General features: G+C 36.9%; 1 protein-coding gene across 2 annotated transcripts; it reads right to left on the minus strand.

The window, feature by feature from the left end:
* Positions 1-2,019: 2,019 nt before the first annotated feature.
* On the minus strand, positions 2,020-18,699 carry LOC139743587 (GPI mannosyltransferase 3-like). Of its 2 annotated transcripts, XM_071654401.1 has the most exons (14): positions 18,467-18,699; positions 14,859-14,976; positions 14,332-14,436; positions 13,167-13,315; positions 12,517-12,648; positions 11,039-11,065; positions 10,748-10,807; positions 8,830-8,881; positions 7,500-7,711; positions 6,683-6,747; positions 6,000-6,216; positions 4,375-4,555; positions 3,614-3,652; positions 2,020-2,464 (listed from the first exon to the last, which is right to left on the minus strand). In XM_071654401.1, the coding sequence occupies exons 1-14, from the start codon at positions 18,697-18,699 to the stop codon at positions 2,366-2,368; spliced, it is 1,689 nt and encodes a 562-aa protein (XP_071510502.1). In that variant the 3' UTR covers positions 2,020-2,365. The 2 variants fall into 2 exon arrangements, 1 of the variants encoding a protein (XP_071510502.1); XR_011711837.1 differs by lacking the exons at positions 2,020-2,464; positions 3,614-3,652; positions 4,375-4,555; ... (7 more) ...; positions 14,859-14,976; positions 18,467-18,699 and having other exon boundaries at positions 10,754-10,807; positions 12,517-12,574.
* Positions 18,700-19,139: the final 440 nt, after the last annotated feature.

Here is a 19,139-nt window from a genome sequence, read left to right on the forward strand (position 1 = left end):
ATATGGTTATATTGGGGCAACAAAAGTTGAGCTACAAAGGAAGTGCAATCTGGATATAGCAGTATAGAAAGTAGTTTGATCAAATGAAGAATTCACATGAATGTTTATCTTCTTCTTTTTTTTCTTGTAGCAAGACATTACAGTATTGCATTTGACCCTTGAACCTCTGTTGTGTTTGATTTTGCCAAACTACAGTTTGTGCTAAATAGGATGCATGTAGCATTTTACATTAGGCTACCAAGCCTATTACAACGTACCACCATCTAGTATGTTACAAAACAATATTGTGACCACTCTGAGACAATTACGCAAGAGGCAAACAAAAGACATTTCAGATGCATAATTATGCTTACTTGATCAAGCAACTTTAAACTTTAAACAGGCATGATATTCTGTAAGTTTAAATCTGATTTAAGATTGTTTTTATAAGTCTATACACGTTGAATTTTTGCTTTTTACAGGTATCAAAATCACCTGAAAATTTTGATTTCCGATTTTTTCAACAAACTTCAATATTATCCCTGTTTAAAAAAGAAAATAATTCAACAGAACATGACAGAATATAATCAAAAGGAAACAAAAGAAATGAGACTGCAAAATTACCCCATGGCATGAGTTATCTTGCTGTATCTATTACCATAAAACCTCATTATAATGTGGCTCCATTGTATGAGGACACTAAAATGGTTTGAAGTGTGAGTATGGTAAGAGTTATGCCTCAGAAAACAGCAAATTTGTTTGCTTTGTTTCACTTTGTTTTTGTCCCTGTGACCTTTAGCCTTCATCAAATCATGTTTAAACTCAAAGACATGTATGATGTGATAGTGTAACGTGTGCATCTATGAAAACAATATCATAAAACATATGCCCGGACATTTGCACAAGTACTGTGAACAAATAAGATAAATCACAAAAGCAACATCTTTGGATAGATAAACCATAAACACCAGGTTAGAAATGAAAGCCCAATGACTAAGATTCAATAACGTATCATAAGTCAAATGCAAACATATGTGAAAGGTTCGTTACATACAAAAATGAATTGCTGCTTTCATAATGACTTTACGTTGACCTGGGACATTTTCTCATTTAACAAGAAAAATAATAAAGCAGGTTAACTTCCACACACATAATATACCTAAAGGGAATTTGGTCTCTGCATATCTATTGCTGTCTTAAGAAAGAATGGAAAGAAAGAGGTGAGGTAAGGAAGAGCTGTAATAGTATATAGATAATGAAGTAGTGAGAGGGCATTAGTGGAGATGCAGCACACTCGAGGGTATTTACAATAATGGTGTAACACGCATGACATTGTGAACACCCGACAGTGAGCTGCATCTCCACTAACATTCCGAATTTAAACCTGTACATTACTGTATACGTCTAATATTTCGCAAGGTTTTTATTTTCGCGAATTTCGCGAGGCAGCTGCCATTTGCGAAATTTAAAACATGCGAAAATATTGACTCTAATGCCGATATGAATGTGACGTACGCGTATAAATTCTCCGTTCAGTACAGGACTCCACGATCGCGAATTCAATAACTCGCGAAATTGTCGGGAAGTCCCGATTCGCGAAAATTTAGACTCGCGAAATATATGGCGTATACAGTATTTGCTTCTTGGTTTTATATACTACACTGTATTTTTCATTTGCCTTTGATGGGAATATACCAGTCAGCTTCATGTAGAACTTGCTTTTGAAAAAGCTAAAATGTCCAAAGAAATCTTCCAGACACACTGGTACTAAAACAAGAACTTGTTCACATGCAGGTAATTGAGTGCACGCTTGTAATTGACAGTGTGCATTGCTTAAGTATACAATTATGCCGTCAATGAGCATGATTACAGCAAGCCAGAGTCGCACAGGTATTCTGGGCATGTTAAGCAAAATAAAAGACTGATCATGTGATTTCTCTCAGCCAGTCATTTGATTAGGATCCATATTACCCGCTATACCGTTTTATCATTACTATGATAAATCTTGCATGCTGCACAGATGCTACCAGTTTTTATACATGGGAAGTAGAGTTCTTCCTGTTTGATGATAGTTTGTGCATGTACTTGTGAGAGTAAATGCAAGGAAATGCACTAATCCTTGAGTAAATTGACATTACATGAGTCAAAGAGTTGTGTAAGTCTGCACGATAAAAGAGTCCAAAAGTTTTCCCGTCTTTTCTTTTGCTATCATGCTGGGTTCTGTGCATTAAAGTAGACATTTGCATGAAGTCGACAGCCTTTCTCAAGTCCCATGCATGCAAATTTATGTGAGGCTTGCTGTAAAACAAGTCCTGTCATTACTAAAAGAGGATGCATCTTATAGTGGCGTAGGGAGACACTGTCTTCCTAGATGCAGCTACTCTTGTCATCTGTCATCATCTAGCCGCTCTTCTCCGTGAGCGAAGACGAGGACACGTCTTCCCATCTTTCCCTCGGGCAGGTGAGTGTGGAAGTAGCTCGCAACCTGGCATGATAAATTGAAGTGTAACAGTTGATGAGCTGGATCATATCACATGCGGTTCTACTCAAAACACTCCCTGCCTGACTTATAATACAAAAGATTACACCACAAAAACTATAGTATCAGGATGGCATGTGTGTATTGAAAGTGATAAACTGTAATTCTGAACTTGTATGACCCTTCCACGGTCACACATGCATCAGAAAATAAACGTATGAAAGAAATCAACAAAAATAAAAACAAAATGAAAGTAGATATTCGTTGTCTATATTTGTAAATGTATACACAACTTCACAGAGACCTTAACCTTTACAATAGAGATAATGTAAAAGTGGATATTTTCGCCCTTGGCTGGGTAAGAAGAGTTTCGCATGTTTTTAATTCCGCAGAATCAAGACATCACCTATTGAAACATATGGCAACCAAGAAAATATTCGCGTGCTTTTATTTTTGCGCTAGTTTCTGGTTGCGTGAAATGTGTGAAAATTTCAACACCACAAAAATGTCCACTTTTACAGTACTTCTTACACTCTGAAGTGTACTGAATTGAGTTGGGGCTGGCCCGTTATAAACTGTCACTATCATTCTTAATATCAATGCCCATTATCATTGTCTGGAATAATGGAATGTGCAATTTCCTTGGTAATTGCTATCAAAGTACATTTTTCAAAAGTATGTCAAATTTGCATAGGGCATATCAAAAGATTTCACCCAGTGTCAATGTGCAATACTTCTAAAAGATTTGAAACACATGGTACACCATATTTCAGTAAGAAATGTGTTGAGTTCACGTTTGTGTCTCAACTTCTGTTCCATCCTTTCTAATGAAATCTACCACCTCAGTACTGAGATGGTTCTCATTTCATTTCATTTCATTTCATTTATTTCCATCATTCCACAAGGATAAAAAACACAAAACATACAAATCAAAACGTTAACACAAGGTATTGTTACATTCATATGCTATACAAATCAGCACAAAGTACACAACTGTAATGATGAAAAATAGAATGCACATGAGAAAGCCTTTAAATGGCTTGTAAGACTGTGCATACTGTATCAAATATTACAAGCAATACCTCGATCGTACATTGTATCTAGACCCATCTATCTATTCACAAAAACTATGTGGGGTAATCAAATTTAACTTACCTCCTGATATCTGTTTTCTGTCAGGAAGTCCTGAATATCCTGTTGAAATAAACAAAAGAAAAAGATGACCTTAGATCCACTCTGAAGAGTAATCATAACTACGGGTGTGTTCAAGTTTGTAACAAATTGATGCGTGATTCTAGACAGTAATATAAGTCCCACATATTTTGCACTTATGAAATTTTGAAAAGTGGGATTTGTAAGGCAGCTTTGCAAGTGATAACTACAGTGTTACAGATTTAGAATTAAGTATCATCCACATTGTTGGGAAATAGCCGGAATAACATACAGCCCATTGGTGTTACCACAGGCATTATTTTCGAGAGTTTTTAATTTTGCAAGGATCAATTTACTCAAGAAATACACGAAAATAGGAAAAGTTGCCAAATATAGCACATATGCAGTAGTCTGACATCTAAACAGACTGGAATGCAGATGAAAGAAGAATCAATGGAGTATTCAGAAATTTGGGATAGGGAATGGAGGCAAGTCATTGGTCCTTGAGTGTCAGTAGAAAACTATGTCTCGTAAAGACTGGAATACACTTTTAATGTACGTAGTGCTGACAATTTTTACAATTGTGATCATTTACAACTAGCAGAGGACAAAGTCTTGATAAGTTTCAATCTTTCTTATTTTATCATTTGCTTCTCAAGTTTCTGCTGATGCTGTTTCATGTGAAAAACAATAGCTGTCTGATCAAGACATTTACCTTTCGTTTCATGACTATAAATACGAGGGGAAGTAGAGAGCAAACTTACTGGTTGCAACACGTCAAACAGAATGAGGTGGGTGGGAAGGTGGGGCGAGTCTTTGTACTCTGTTCTGAGCCATCCAACAGGGTCGCTGTAAAACTGAGAGGATTCGTCCACATAGTCTGCCGCCCTCTGGAGATTTGGCGGGCATTCCAAGAAGCGCATGGGAAGTTCCTCATGAACAAAGCTGGCAGAGCGTAAAGTAGAAAGACAGAAGGCAACTCAAGGTTAGTGGACATATAAATCTGTAACTGTATGGATTGTGCTTATTATTACAAATTGCAGAAGTTTTGTTATTGATAAACACCACTGACACAAGATGATCTATTTGGTAAAAGGATTGTAAAAACTGGAAAAAGGAAAAACAGATTTCTGGCGATAAACATTTGTGGCAATACTCAATTATTGTTTCACCCAAGTGGGTTTGTATCTCCCACATACAGGGGCTCAGATGATTAACCCTTTGCGTGCTTTAAAGGTGCATAGTCCCAGTAGTGTAGAGGGCACTGTTGATGATACTTCCGATCACCATCAGCATTGATACGAAGATTACCGAAGTTGAGCTGTCATCGAGAGTAAAGTGCGTATGTGTTACTAAGTAACGTTGCCTTCGTTGTCTTCTCTGCGCATCACGCAGTCTGTAGTAATGCCAGGGTGCGTGCATATGTGCTTCTTATTATGACATCACAAAAGAAATTTGCTAAAGCTGTCATCCCCCTGAGCCGAATCATGAGCCGAACTGTGATCGGACCACTGACTACAGTGGATCGGACTTCTTCAGACTCGGGGAAGTGGGCCACAGCGTAAGCGCCAAAGAGGGGTCGATAGCATAGGTCTCTATAGGAAACTTGCGCCGTGCGCCCGCGTATGCATTTGACTAAAACACCGGGACCATGCACCTTTAAGTGTGAATTGGCACAGAAAAAACACCCCAAAACAATAAAGTCATACACACTGTCCTAAGTCCCTGGCACAGAGAGGATTTTCCAGGATGCTATGCGCATGCATAACAGTTTGGTCAGGGGAGATTTGAAGTGCTTGGATGCAACATGGGTTCATGAGCATAACTCCTGTGAGCTCACCACAATGGTATGACAGCTGTTCAACAGTTTGGAACCCACACACTCAGATCTTGATAAACAGAATGAAAGCTGTACAAACTCTAGATACAGTTGAGTAGTGCCACTGCCATGGAACATGAGCTGGGCTGGGAAATGCTGCAACTGTGACACAGGGTAAGAAGCAGCTCTCTACATTCTGTAAGGCATTTGCGGGTTGCCTGTCAATCGTACATAATCCCAGCACAAAAATCCCCGCATCTGGTCTGAAGGGTTCTTCTGAAGTTGCCGTCTACAAGCTTTGTCCTAGTCGCCACAAATAAAAACTTCTACAAGTATTCATTTACACCCAGGATCATCACAGACTGAAATGCATTGCCATCAGCAGTCAAACACTTTACAAGATGCTTTCAAAACAGCAGTCTTCCACCACAGTCAAGAGCAAAACCACTAGCTTCTAACTTCTCTCCCCGCGCACCAACATCAGTGCACCCCCTGTCCGATTGGCCCCAGCATATAGGGGTGTTGAAGAGTACCCCTCAAGAATAAGAAGAAGACACATAGTCCACATACCTGTAATATGGTGTAGAGTGGCAAGGCATGAGAAAGAGCAAGGACCTCTGTTGCCCGGCAACGTGCTCCTGAGCCAGTTGTCGGGCGTGGCCCATGACATCCAGCACCCCTCTCTGGTGCAGCAGCCCAAAGAAGACGCACGCTGGGATGTTCAGCAGTAGGTAGAGAACCAGCGGGGTGGACTTGCCTGTCTGATGAACGTGCTCCATAAACATACCTGCAAAAATGTGACCAATGGGGACAACACCAGCGCAAACAGGTGACATGCATACTACTGGTTACTTCTTCCTATAAAACACTTCAGCTATTAGCATATTCTAAGTAATTGCAAAAACAAAGGAGTTCTACTACTTGATAATCATTCACATTTACATTGATGTGTATATAGTATGATCTTATGGTCAGTGAATTTACCTTGATTTTACTCTCTTCTTTTCTTTGTAATTTATGATGTACTATCCTCCTCCCCCCCCCCCTTTTTTTAAATCTACGACAGGATGAATGATTTAATGATGATGCGATAGAAGTAAGAAAAAAGTAATGTCAGTTATTGTTGCTTGAAAGTATGTACAGCACTTTGACAATTACCGATTGTATCATTACTACAAGCTGTTATGTACTAAATTTGTGCAATATAAATAGAAACATAATAGTTTCCCAACAAAAAGGTAAAGAAGTCTTACCACAAAATAACATACAGATGGGCACTACAGGATAAATGAAGCGGAACTCCTTGTGACTTGCGAAACTGTAGTTTGAAAAAAAAAAGAAAAAAAGAGATTGTTGGGAACAAATCAAGTATAGATACACCATGAAGAAGACACAAAAGGATATACAGGGAGAGTGCAAGTGATATAATAATATCACTTAAAGCTTCTAGAAGTTTAAACATTGATCTTTGAATGGACTATGTAATATTACATTGTACATTGTTGTATCAAAGAGGTGGCAAAATAATTGGATTTTTTGTTGTTGTTGCTGTCATCTTTAAGAAACATAAAACCCAATCATTTATGAAGTCTAGCATGCAAGTTCCCCTTCAAATGTTATTTTATATCATTTGTTTGCAAGACTGTGTTACTCCACCATTGCTCATTCCTAATCAAAGATCACATGTTATAGCTTACATACATGAGGCATTGAAAGTACTTTTGGTACACGCAAATATGGATTGGGTCATAATTCTATACATGTAGGTCTTAAGTTGGTTCCAACTATCAACAATGGACAGCAAAAGGCTGATCTGGGGTCATATTTACCTTTGGATCAAACATGATAGAAAATTTCATATCCTAACAGTAACTATGCAGGCCCTACTATGTAATAGATTTTTCTAGTTTTATCCTCAAAACAAACAAACAAACAAACAAATAAATAAACAAGCAAATAATTGCCCAAACATACAGACAAGAAAGAATTAAAAAAGATATGATGTAAATGACATTGAAAATTCCTCACACTTGATAAGTGATGTAAGAAGCAAGAGAAAGCAGTAATTACCTATAGATGCATATGGTCCAAACTATGGTGAATAAGAGAATACTGTGCCTCCTAAATGCCATCTTGGCCCCCATGAGGAAGCATGGTATGTGGGTTCCCATGACAACCGGAAAACCCTGCGTGAAATACCAATGCCACGAGTGTGTTCCATAGAACGCACCAAAGTCATTGATGAAGTTGAAGTCTATGAAGTTCTTCTGAACACACACCCACTGAAATTGATAAGGAAATATACAACTGGCATCAAAGATCATAATACAATGTGTCACAAGAAATGTAAATGTCTCATTTTTCCATCAAACATGACACAGATGAAAATGGAATGTGAAAATGACAGACCATAAACTAGGTATTTGTTTGTTTGTTTGTTTGTTTGTGTTTTGCTATTTGTTTGTTCTTCATTTCATAATAAACACAATTTCTTACAGTTGCCAAAGTAAATGTTAATTTGTAAATGGGAAGACAATCTGGTTAGGTGTACATGGATATTCTTCTTTGATCCACATTCATGCAGCACTCGTTGTCTGATTCCAAAACCTGGACAACACGGGCCATCATTACAATCAGGGAAGGATTAATTGAACATGATTGTCATGAATTCATTGGTACAAACCCTCCAAATCATGCTTTAACTCTGGATACACAGGCAAGAATTAGAAACCAATTTCGTAACAGGGCAGACTGTTTCTTATTTTATCTTCTATTCCAACCTCCCTATTATGCCCAACCTCTCCTTATAAAAATATGATGAATGATCCATCAGATACATAGAAAACATGCATCCAGGCCTATTCACAACATACAGTACCATTCACTGAATGTCAGAAGGAATGTTTAATTAAGCACAATAATGATACCAGTAATCACCTGGACCCTCTAAATGTCTATCAGAGATCTACGACCAATCACATCTTTTGTGTGGGTTTGAAGACTTCAAGAGACTTGACCCCTTTTGACCCTTAAAGCTGCCCCTAAAGGGGAAATACAGGTACAGATAGTGAATAACTGAAAAATGATTGCATATATTGCAAGATGTAGATTTTCTGAGCTCCTTCCATGAATCTGTTGTATACATCCTACCATCAGTAGCATTTTGAAGCAGAAATGAATGACTAAATATGAAATAACATCACAAATCTCAGTCCCTTTCTATAAAAAAATGATGGTGTGTCCAGGCCTTCAGGGAATATCAAACACATAGATTTGTAAAAATCATACTCTCATTTCTACCACATTCGCTTGATTGTATGGAGCTGATGAATAAATGGTTTTCACCAACGAAACCTCAAGAGATCAAAAAGTAATGAGCTAAATCTTTGAATTTACTCACATGGCCATAAAACATTCTGTCTACCAGGAGGGAAATCAAGATGGCACCCACACTGAATTGCACAAAGGAGAAAGAGAGGGGAAAAAATAGGGGAGATCATCAGTGCATCCGAGTCTTGATTCAAGACTTGGAATGTATAATGGAGTGGACAAGCACATACCGGTACATGTACACTGTGATAAATGATGACCTGGGTGAGGATATTGGAATATTTTGATCACCGACTTTTCCATGCAAAATAGTATGGTGTGCAAACCAATCACAAAAATACAACGCAAAACTTATAGTAATGACACATTTACTTAATATTTTGCCAACTCACAGCTACTCTGATCGGTGGATTACATAAATCATCAAATAAATCATTAAATTCCTGCATAGCTCTTCAAACTCATGATACCATCTCTACACATTTGTTAATCATTCATTGACAAGTGAGATCAATATATTGGCAAGTTCAATACTGACAATTTAAGTTTGGTTGTTTGAATGTTTGAGTTTCTATGGTTAGGTGTGTACATGTGTTATGTATGTGTGAAAAATTGATTCTGGCTTTTACCATGGTTAAATAGATAAATTCAATTCAATTCAATTCATTATAGATTTCTGACGAAGGTCGAAGCCCAAAATATAAACATGCATACATATACACATATGCATCATTTTGCATACATATATCTCTCCCTTTGGATTTCTACTTTGCTTTTCCCCTTTTGGATTGTATATTAAAATACTTTGATATGTTTTGTAACTTGCATTTGTTGGCTGACTCTCACTTTCACTTCTTTGTACACCAGGTTTGGGTTCACTGCTTGTTCAGCTTCCCACCCCTCAAGCCGTTGAGGACGTACTGATTTTGCTACTACACACATTTCCCATAGACACCTACCCAAGTATACTCGGGACTTGTCCTCAATGGGCTAACTCATGCTGTTGCTATTGCACTCTTTTTCTATTCTTTATCCCTCTGTTGTTCCTTATCTTGTTTGATGTTGCCTCCCTATTCATCCTTATCCTTCACAGGTTGCCCCCTATGATCTTTAGGATCATCACTGGCCCACCTCTGCCCTTGTCTGTCCACCCTCCTGCTTTAATCCCCCTCCCTTTATACTTGTTGGGCTCCCTGCCCATGACTGGTCCTAACTCATCCCTTTTGTTTTCTTTGTTCTATGTCCCTAGCCCTCCCCTGAGTTTTCTTGTTGTGTGTAGTCCTTATGAAGATTCTGCTAGGATCAAGAGCTCAGGCCCCTTTTGACTTCATTTCACTCCACTGGCTTGTCAATATTGGATCAGCAGTTTTCAGCAACTTTATTTGCTACATTTATTTCAAGTCCTCATGTAAAACCCGGGTGTGCAACTTTTAGTGGTTTTGTGATGCACTGTCACATATAATCATGTGACCATAACATCATATTACAATGAAAACAATGTGTGAAATGCATAACACATGCCTGGCGGAAAACCTATAACAGAAAAAAAAAGAAAATACATTACACAAAATCTGCAAAAATACGGCTGTCATTGTAAAGAAAATGGTTGAAATGTATCTTGTCTAAAAATGTTGTTTGAAATGTAGAAAGTATTTATTAGCATGCAAAACAAGAAAATGCATCACCACATCATTTACAGTGACACTTGTTACATTAATGTACAAGCTGTTATTTTCTCAAGGGTTTTATTTTCGTGAATTTCGCGAATCACGGTTGGACCATGAATTTTAACAACATGCGAAAATCACCATGCACTAGGGTAATAGTTCACTAACGACAGCCTCAGGGTCAATTCATGAAAACAACATCTTGTGAAAATGTCTGTGATCTCCTCTTTCACGAAAACATCTGTAAGCAAAAATAACAGCTTATACTGCATACATTGCACTAATATGCACAAGAATTGTGTCCTCAGAGAGAATACATACCCCACAGGGAGATAGAAAACCACAATCACTCGCAGTATTTCCAGCAACGCTATGAAGAAACTGTGAGAAAGAAAACAATGACAGAAAAGAATGACAAGACACTTTCCATGAAAACGATGCATTCAGCTCAGCGATGTTCTTTATGCCCAGCTAAACTGCAGTTGCAAAAGTACTGTATACACCGAATATTTCGCGAGGTTTTTATTTTTGTGAATTTTGCAAGTCAGGTGCTATTTGCTAATTTAAAGGGATCGTGCAGTGTTGGTTGAGACCTAATTTCAGGTTTCTAACATTTTTTGGTGAAATAATGAGAAACCTCTTATGAAATATGAAAGAGCATGTAATTCTATGAGGAATTCAATGTTTATTTGATGAAAATTGAAATGGCTGAGATATCCAACAAAGAGCGAATCTAATAAAGTGTGGGACCCCACACTTTATTACGATTGCTTTGTTTTACTTTGTTTTTGGATGTTTCAGTCATTCCAAACCCGATTTTCATCAAATAAACTTTGAATTCCTCTTAAAATGGTATGCTCTGTACTATATCATACATGTTTTATTTTTTTGGTATCTTGCAAAAAGTTAAAAGCCCAATTCTCATCTCCACTAATACTGTACCATCCCTTTAAAAACATGCCAAAGTATTAACTCTGATCCTGACATGAATGTGAAATGTACACATACATCATACATTTCTCTGTCAACCACATTCAGTGCTGTAATTCACATTCACAAATTTCTGATTCACTAAAAAATTAGACTGACCTCGCTAAATATATGGTGTACTGTAAAAGTGGATACTTTCGCGCGACTAATTTTTTGCGCTCAGCCGGGTAAGAAGAGTTTCGCATGTCTTTAATTCCGCGGAATCAAGATACAAACTTCTGAAACATATGGCAAGCAAAAATATTCGCAAGCTTTTATTTTCACGCATGTTTGTGATTGCGCGAAAAGCACGAACATTTCAACACAGCGAAAATTTCCACTTGTACAGTATACAGCACAAGGTAGACCAAAAAAAGGTCCAATAGAAATACTGTAAAAAGCCATTGATGAAATTGCAAAATAGAGGGTATGTATTGCATGAAAATGTAACAGAAATATATATCAAAAGGGGTACATCAATGGGTCTTTTTTTTCACTTCTTTCCTTCTTTGCTACCTCATGGTGAAACATAAAAGCAGCACAGCAAAAAAAAAAAAAAGAAAGAATCCTGTTTGAATGGACAATTCTAAATGATGAGCGTTTGCAGCATAAATATGTTGATAACCAGTTTTGCTTTGTGTTGGTCAAAAAAGATTTAAGAACTTTGTGTGTTCAATAGCAAGTGTTCTCTCATTCAAATAACTTCCTCATATAATACATCATATTGCATTTGAATCCGAAATGTTGATAATAGAAGATTTATTTGAGAAAGCACTATCCATTAACAAAAACAAGAACCAACATCGGAATATTTTTTGTTTTTTCCACATACACTGCATCTTTCAGCTTTGGGCAGGTGACCACAGATATCATCCTAACATTACTGAATATAATGTGAATTAAACATTTTATAACATTCATTACAAGAAAAAATAATTTCCAGTTATTGAATAGGTAAGATGAATTTCACATGCTAAGTTTTAATTCCACAGAATAAAAATATAAAATAGTATTAGAAAATAACAAGCCCAAAAAATTGTGTACTTTCATTTTTGTGCGCTTTCATGTCACATGAAAATGCTTAAAAATGTCCACTTTGACAGTAAAATCATGTGTCGCACCTAGACGGAAAGATCTCATTCCACTGTCGACCGAGGTTGACATGCCAGAGACACAGTGGGAGCCACTGAATTACAGCTGTTGGTCGAACGAGGCAAGCTAGGGCAACGACTGCAACAAAGAGCCATGAGTTTCTGAAAAAGAAGTGGTGATTGCAGTAATAGAAAAGAATAGCTGATGGTAACGATGAAGCAGAAGAAGAAGAAGAAGAAGAAGAAAAGAAAGGAGTATAAACAGGATCAAATTCTTTGGACTACATGTACCATAACCACAGTTTCAACTACAGATTATCAGTACAATGTAGTTACATAAAGGCTATACAATATTGATGTCAGATATAGGTCGACTACCTGATATAGTGAGGTAATTTGCAGGTTCTTTTGTTTTTTTTCCTTGACATAAGGTACACGATACAAGGAAGACTATTCACAAGTATACTCCGGCAGGTGTCTATAGGAAATATGTGTTGTAGCAAAATCAGCCCATCCTCAATAGGTTAAGTGGTGAAAAGTGGCTCATTATAACAAGGTTCCTCTGTATTAAACATAATATCAGTAGGATTCAAAGAAGGATTACACTTTGCTTTGGACAGTTTTAGTCAACTAAACATACTTAAGATCTCTAAGATCTTTCAAAATGAATATCTTGATACCTTGTCTGGCCAATCTTCTTGTCATAAAGCCATTCCTTCGGCCATGGGAAGAAGTACAAGCCAACCGATGTCAAACAGGCCTCCATAGTGTTGGTTAGGGTTCGAGTTGCACTGTAGAACACATACCATGAGGCTAGATTCAAAATAAGCTGGTATTTGGCTTTGTAAAGAGAAATTACTTCAAATAGATGGGAAACATTGAATCATACATATGAAATACAGTATAATTAAATCATTTCACATTTGCTCCCTTAGTAAAGAGGAGTGGGTACTTTATAGATTTAAAATTGACTGAATTGATCTTTTCAAAATTGATTGAGCCAGCAAGGACTTTACAAGAAATAGGTTTCAGTCTCACATCTCAGTTTTTTGTTCGTATCGGGTATTAGAGTTGAACAGATTGATCTTGATGAGGCATTAACCCGCTGATAATGAGTCCCGAGTATACTTGGGCAGGTGTCTATGGGAAATGCGTGTTGTAGCAAAATCAAACCGTCCTCAATGGGATAAGCATACACACTGCAACAAAATCTGGCTTGATATTCAAAGAAATCTTTCCCTGAATAGACCCCCTTTCTTCATGGGATATGAATTGTCAGATAATAATCAGGATTCTATTTAACCAAATTAATTAGAATTAATGACATGGCAAAGCAAAGTGTTATGATAATTCCCAAGTACATAGCCTTTTCAGATGCATTAAGTGTCTTGTATCAAAGGTATATTGTATATCATGTTAGAAACCACCCTCCCCACCCCCCCCCCCCCCATCCCAAGAAGAGAAACAAAATGGTTTCTGTGCAAACTATGACATGTCATATAAAGCACAGCACTTTCACATTGATACTTGTGAGCATATACATGTACTCACGGAAAGTATCTTTTATTCAGTTAGCCGGTCAATATAATTCCATGTTCAGCATGTGTACCAGCTACAGTAGGCCTACAGTAATTTGTTATATTTTCAATACAATTTATGCAGACTGATACACAGGTTTGTAGATCTCTAATAACTGAGATTAGAATAATATCATCCACGCACTCTGATCGAACAGCACAAGGAAAAGGATAAAGTGATTTACCGGTACCACAAGGAATGGCACCTATACTCGTATTGAAATGTTTACAGGTTACTGTAGCTGGTTGAAGACAAGGGAAAGGATACTGTCCATTTTCCAACACTGTGTCCGTGGAGATGGCAAGACACTTTGTAAAGACAAAAATCCCCTATTGCTGAGAATGTTGCTTGTAGAATGCGTGGAGCAAAAATCTGGAAATAGAGAGAGAAAACAAAACATGACGCCATGACGCGTGCCACTCAATCAGATGTGAATTGACACAAACATTGCAAACACATCTACTGGTACATGCCTGATTACACATTGCACTTTTTCTTGGAGTTGCCTCTCTCATTAATGCAAGAGCAGATTTTGGAAGGACAAAGAAAGGTTAGAAAAAAAAAATTATGAATGGAACAAATCACAACTGGCTAAGTAAAATCTATGAATATCATTATGTATGGATTGAAACTACAAGAGAGGAGTCATACAGATGAACTGCCACAAAATATATATTTACATGCATAGGCCCTAGATAGATACGTAAAATTATATTATTCTGTGAAATATTATGTTATGCTACAAACTCTGAAATATATGACTCAGTGAGATATTCTATTCTTTGAATTCTTACCAGGACTAATGGATAATCCAGATTAAGCATGGCAAGGACCTTGTATTGAGCTGCAAACAGGGCGGGGTAGGTGTACCCCCGGAGTCCAGACTGCCACTCCCAGGTGAGGTAGCCATATGTGAGTCAAATATAGTTAAGGGACAAGTGCACATCCTGTTACACTTTCATAATTGTTACAAACTTGTAGGCCTACATAGTACCTCATGTCAGTGTATAAAACTAATGAGAACTCAAATAGGTCACTGAAAACTGAACATTATCCTTTATAATAGCTTAAACCATCAAGACCTGTGTGAACTTCGCTGCCGAAATTATCATATTTGCACCTCTGAATTTAATGCTGTACTGTATAAAAATTGGAGAAAAAAAAATGCAATGCACATGGAAACTACATAAAATAAGAAATTCCCAAACATTCGCCAATCTCAGGGGAAAACACATAACCTACTCTTCTGAATTAAGTTGTAAATTAAATTTGCAAGATTTTGAACTTTGAATAGACCCTATAGGCCCTACTTCAGAGTCTCTTTTCTCTGTGGTACACACTTTTCCAGAGTGTTTTTTTTTCCCCCTATCTCTAAATAGGTTATGAGAGTCAATTTGAATTGAGTTATACATCATTTTAAAGCTTAAAGTTGGCTCTTTCACAATATGCCCTTAACCCGTTGAGGACGAGGTCCGAGTATACTCGCGCAAGTGTCTATAGAAAATGTGTGTTGTAGCAAAATCAGTCCATCCTCAACGGGTTAAAGGGATCGTGCAGTTTTGGTTGAGACCTAATTTCAGGTTTCTAACATTTTTTGGGTGAGATAATGAGAAACCTCTTATGAAATATGAAAGAGTATGTAATTTTATGAGGAATTCAACGTTTATTTGATGAAACTTGGTTTTGAAATGGCTGAGATATCTAAAAAAGAGCGATTCTAATAAAGTGTGGGACCCACACTTTATTACGATCGCTTTGTTTTACTTTGTTTTTGGATGTTACAGATATTCCAAACCCGATTTTCATCAAATAAACTTTGAATTCCTCTTAAAGTGGTATGCTCTGTACTATATCATAAGTGTTTTCTTGGTATCTCGCAAAAAGTTAAAAGCCCAATTCTCATCTCCACCAATACTGTACCATCCCTTGAACTAAAAATCCATGTCTGGCAACTTTTTGTTGGTTTCAGGGCAAGTCCAAGATAAGGTCCCCTCAGAAGGCAAAATTTCATCTTTGCTCAATATTGACATGTTTGGTATCATTTTGAAGCTTATGAGTTGAAGTTTTGATTTCCATGGAGGAAAAAATGGTACTATTATGTAAGTTTATGCAAATTTCAAGGGCTTCATTTGCATAAATGTGAAACACAGCGTTACGTATGGGACATTTATAAAAATTTATATTAATTCAAAGGAAAGCAAATGATATTTGATTAATATGTGGACATAAGAAGTTCATCAAATAGTTTAACTTTGTATAAAAATTTAGGGATTATGCAAATGATTATGCAAATTAGCTCGTGTCCTATCATGAGATGTCCCATACGTAACAAATTGAGGTCATTTTTTTAGGTTTTTTCTGAAATTGCTGAGGATATTTTAATGCCCTTTTGGAAAGTTCTAATTTATTGTTTAGAGAAATTAAATACCATAGAAAAAAGAAAAACAGTAAAAGAAATACTTTCTATTAGGCATTGAAATAATGTTACGTATGGGACAAATGCGTTACGTATGGGACATCCTCATACATATTGCATGTGAATGCATGTAGCTAGCTGGGAAGGTCTCTCAGTACACAAATGGTCAATCATCCTGAAGAAAGCATCCCAACATTGTAGCTACTTTTTGAGTTTTAGACACTTGAAACAATGCATGTACTTGACTGAACAATTTTCAGAAAGGGGGAGGGGAAAATGGCAAAATACACAATGAAAAATCTGCATTAAAGGGATGGTGTAGTTTTTGTAGAAATGGGGATTCAGTTGTCAACATTTAATGAGATGATTGGAAACCAATTATATGAATTACTAAAGAGCATACAATCCTAAGACTAGAGGAATTCAAAGTTTATGTGACGGAGATCCAATTTGAAATGGTTGTGATATACAAAAAACATATAAAGTAAAATGATTCCTTTTTATTGCAAGTGATACACAGATTGTCCTTATTCAGTTTCAATAGTAGCCACAACAAAATTTATCGGTATACTTACTGAGGTGTGACTCGAATCAATGACCTGACTGCTAGACAGACATCATCTACTCAATCACTGGGGTTCCACGCAGCAGGTATTGCTTATTTATTGAAATTAATATTTCTTGTGTCAAGTCATTTTTTATCGAAACTAAATGGCAAACTGCCCTTCATCAGTGGAAGTAAACACTTTAAACTATTCAGTTTTTCAGTAGTAACTATCCTGATAAAAATAGGGCATACATACTCAGGTTGGTCATAAAAAAATATAGAATATGATCAAATATGATTATGATGGTAAATATATGGGGAATATTGTTCCCTTGTCAATCTGGAACAGTATTTGAGTAATTTCAACTAATTCTACCTCAATGATTATGCAAAAAGTTGTTTATGGGTATTTTGCAAAATTATTTTGCAAAATACCCATATAAACTTGGTTTTCCACACACTAAACGAATGGGGGACAAAGGGCATGCATACTCAGGTTGGTCATAAAAATATAAGAATATGATTAACTATGATTATGATGGTGAATATTCGGGGAATAATGTTTCCTTGACAATCTGGATCAGTATTTGAGTAGTTTCAACTTCAGTATTTGAGTAGTTTCAACTGATTTTACTACAATAATTATGCAAAATACCCATAAACATGGTTCTTCACACACTAAATGAATGGGGGACAAATTGTCCCATAAGTAACTGTCCCATACGTAACACGTCACGTCTGTCTTTAATTAGAACCTGTAATTAGAGCTTTTTGCCTAATGACATGAAACTTACCTGTGATAATCTTGAGTGTTGTGACTTTCATCACAGTGAGTTACAAGTTGTAGAATGAAATACTTTTAGAGAGTTTTGAGGTTGAAAAAAATGTTCAAAAAAAAGTTTTCTGGTCCCATACGTAACGGCACATATTTTCTCTTCTAGAATATAATTGTCAGGGTCATTTTTCTCAATTTTTTACATGTTTATACTTCTCCTAGATATCAATCACCATGGTGAAGTTCAATATGATCAAAGGCCATTAACACTATTTTTCAGGTCATAAAAGTCTCTGAATGTCCCATACGTAACGCGCGCATTATCTTGGACTTGCCCTTCATTATGCAAGGTCACATTACTGTAAAGTGGATATTTTCGCATGACTATAATTTTTTCACATTCGGCCGGGTAAGAAGAGTTTCGCGTGTTTTTAATTCTGCGGAATCAAGACATCAGCAACTGGAACATATGGCAAGCAAAAATGTTTGCGTGCTTTTATTTCGCGCTAGTTTCTGGTTGCGTGAAATGTGCGAAAAATGTCAACACCGCGAAAATTTCCACTTATACAGTATAATTTATGTTAAAACATGTCTCATAATAAGACCTGAATAGCAAACTACAGAATGGGTCACATGTGTGTGAAAGCATGACTCAAAAGGATATCCAAAAACCATTTTGTGAGCCACCTCCAGTGACTGCCAATATTCATCTGGGACGAAAGACGTCTGCACTAGGGCTACATTGAGCCATCTGAAGAGAACCAGGAATGTAACAATCTTGGGGTCAGACCAGCCCTTCTGTTTGGCCCTCCTCGACGAGTCCTTTGCCCTCTCATGGTCAATGGGTCCGAGCGTCTCTACTTGAATTCCAGGTCTTGCTCGTAGATTGTATGCCATGGCACTATACATCATGCAAAGTGATACAAACAATGAAAACAAAGAAGGATTCAGGAAAGGTTCCATTGGGTTATAATTCCAATAGACCTATAAATACGGTACATTTTTTTAACCTACCAAATGCCAGAGCCCCCCTGTCACCTTAAAGAAGGAAAAAAAAAACTACCTGGTAATAAAAATATATGTTGTACCTGGCAGTGACTGACTGAATCAAGGACAACATACAAATTCAGTTTGGGGATGGGGAGGGGTCAGCAGTCATATACTTCATGAAATCTAATCTAAAAAGTTGTCCATCTTTATCATAGAGTACTTGTATGTACATTACTACATGTGGGTATTGATATCATAATATTACAAAGCATTTAGGGAAGAGTACAAAGCCATAAGAGTACAAAATGTTTGGACATAGTTCAGATTCTGAACATTTTTTATTGGGT

The sequence above is a fragment of the Diadema antillarum genome, unplaced genomic scaffold (assembly GCF_040938485.1).
Source record: "Diadema antillarum isolate AM-2024a unplaced genomic scaffold, OU_Dant_1.0 scf00000000, whole genome shotgun sequence".
NCBI lineage: Eukaryota > Metazoa > Echinodermata > Echinoidea > Diadematoida > Diadematidae > Diadema > Diadema antillarum.

Excerpts from the sequence above, each read along its gene's own strand:
- LOC139743587 (XM_071654401.1), bottom strand. The coding sequence starts at position 18,699 with ATGGCATACAATCTACGAGCAAGACCTGGAATTCAAGTAGAGACGCTC. Across the intron at positions 13,316-14,331 it reads ACAGTGTTGGAAAATGGACA|CTTATTTTGAATCTAGCCTC; the intron begins GTATCCTTTCCC and ends GCCAAATACCAG. Across the intron at positions 10,808-11,038 it reads TCATTATTTCACCAAAAAAT|TTTCTTCATAGCGTTGCTGG; the intron begins GTTAGAAACCTG and ends TCTTTCTCACAG.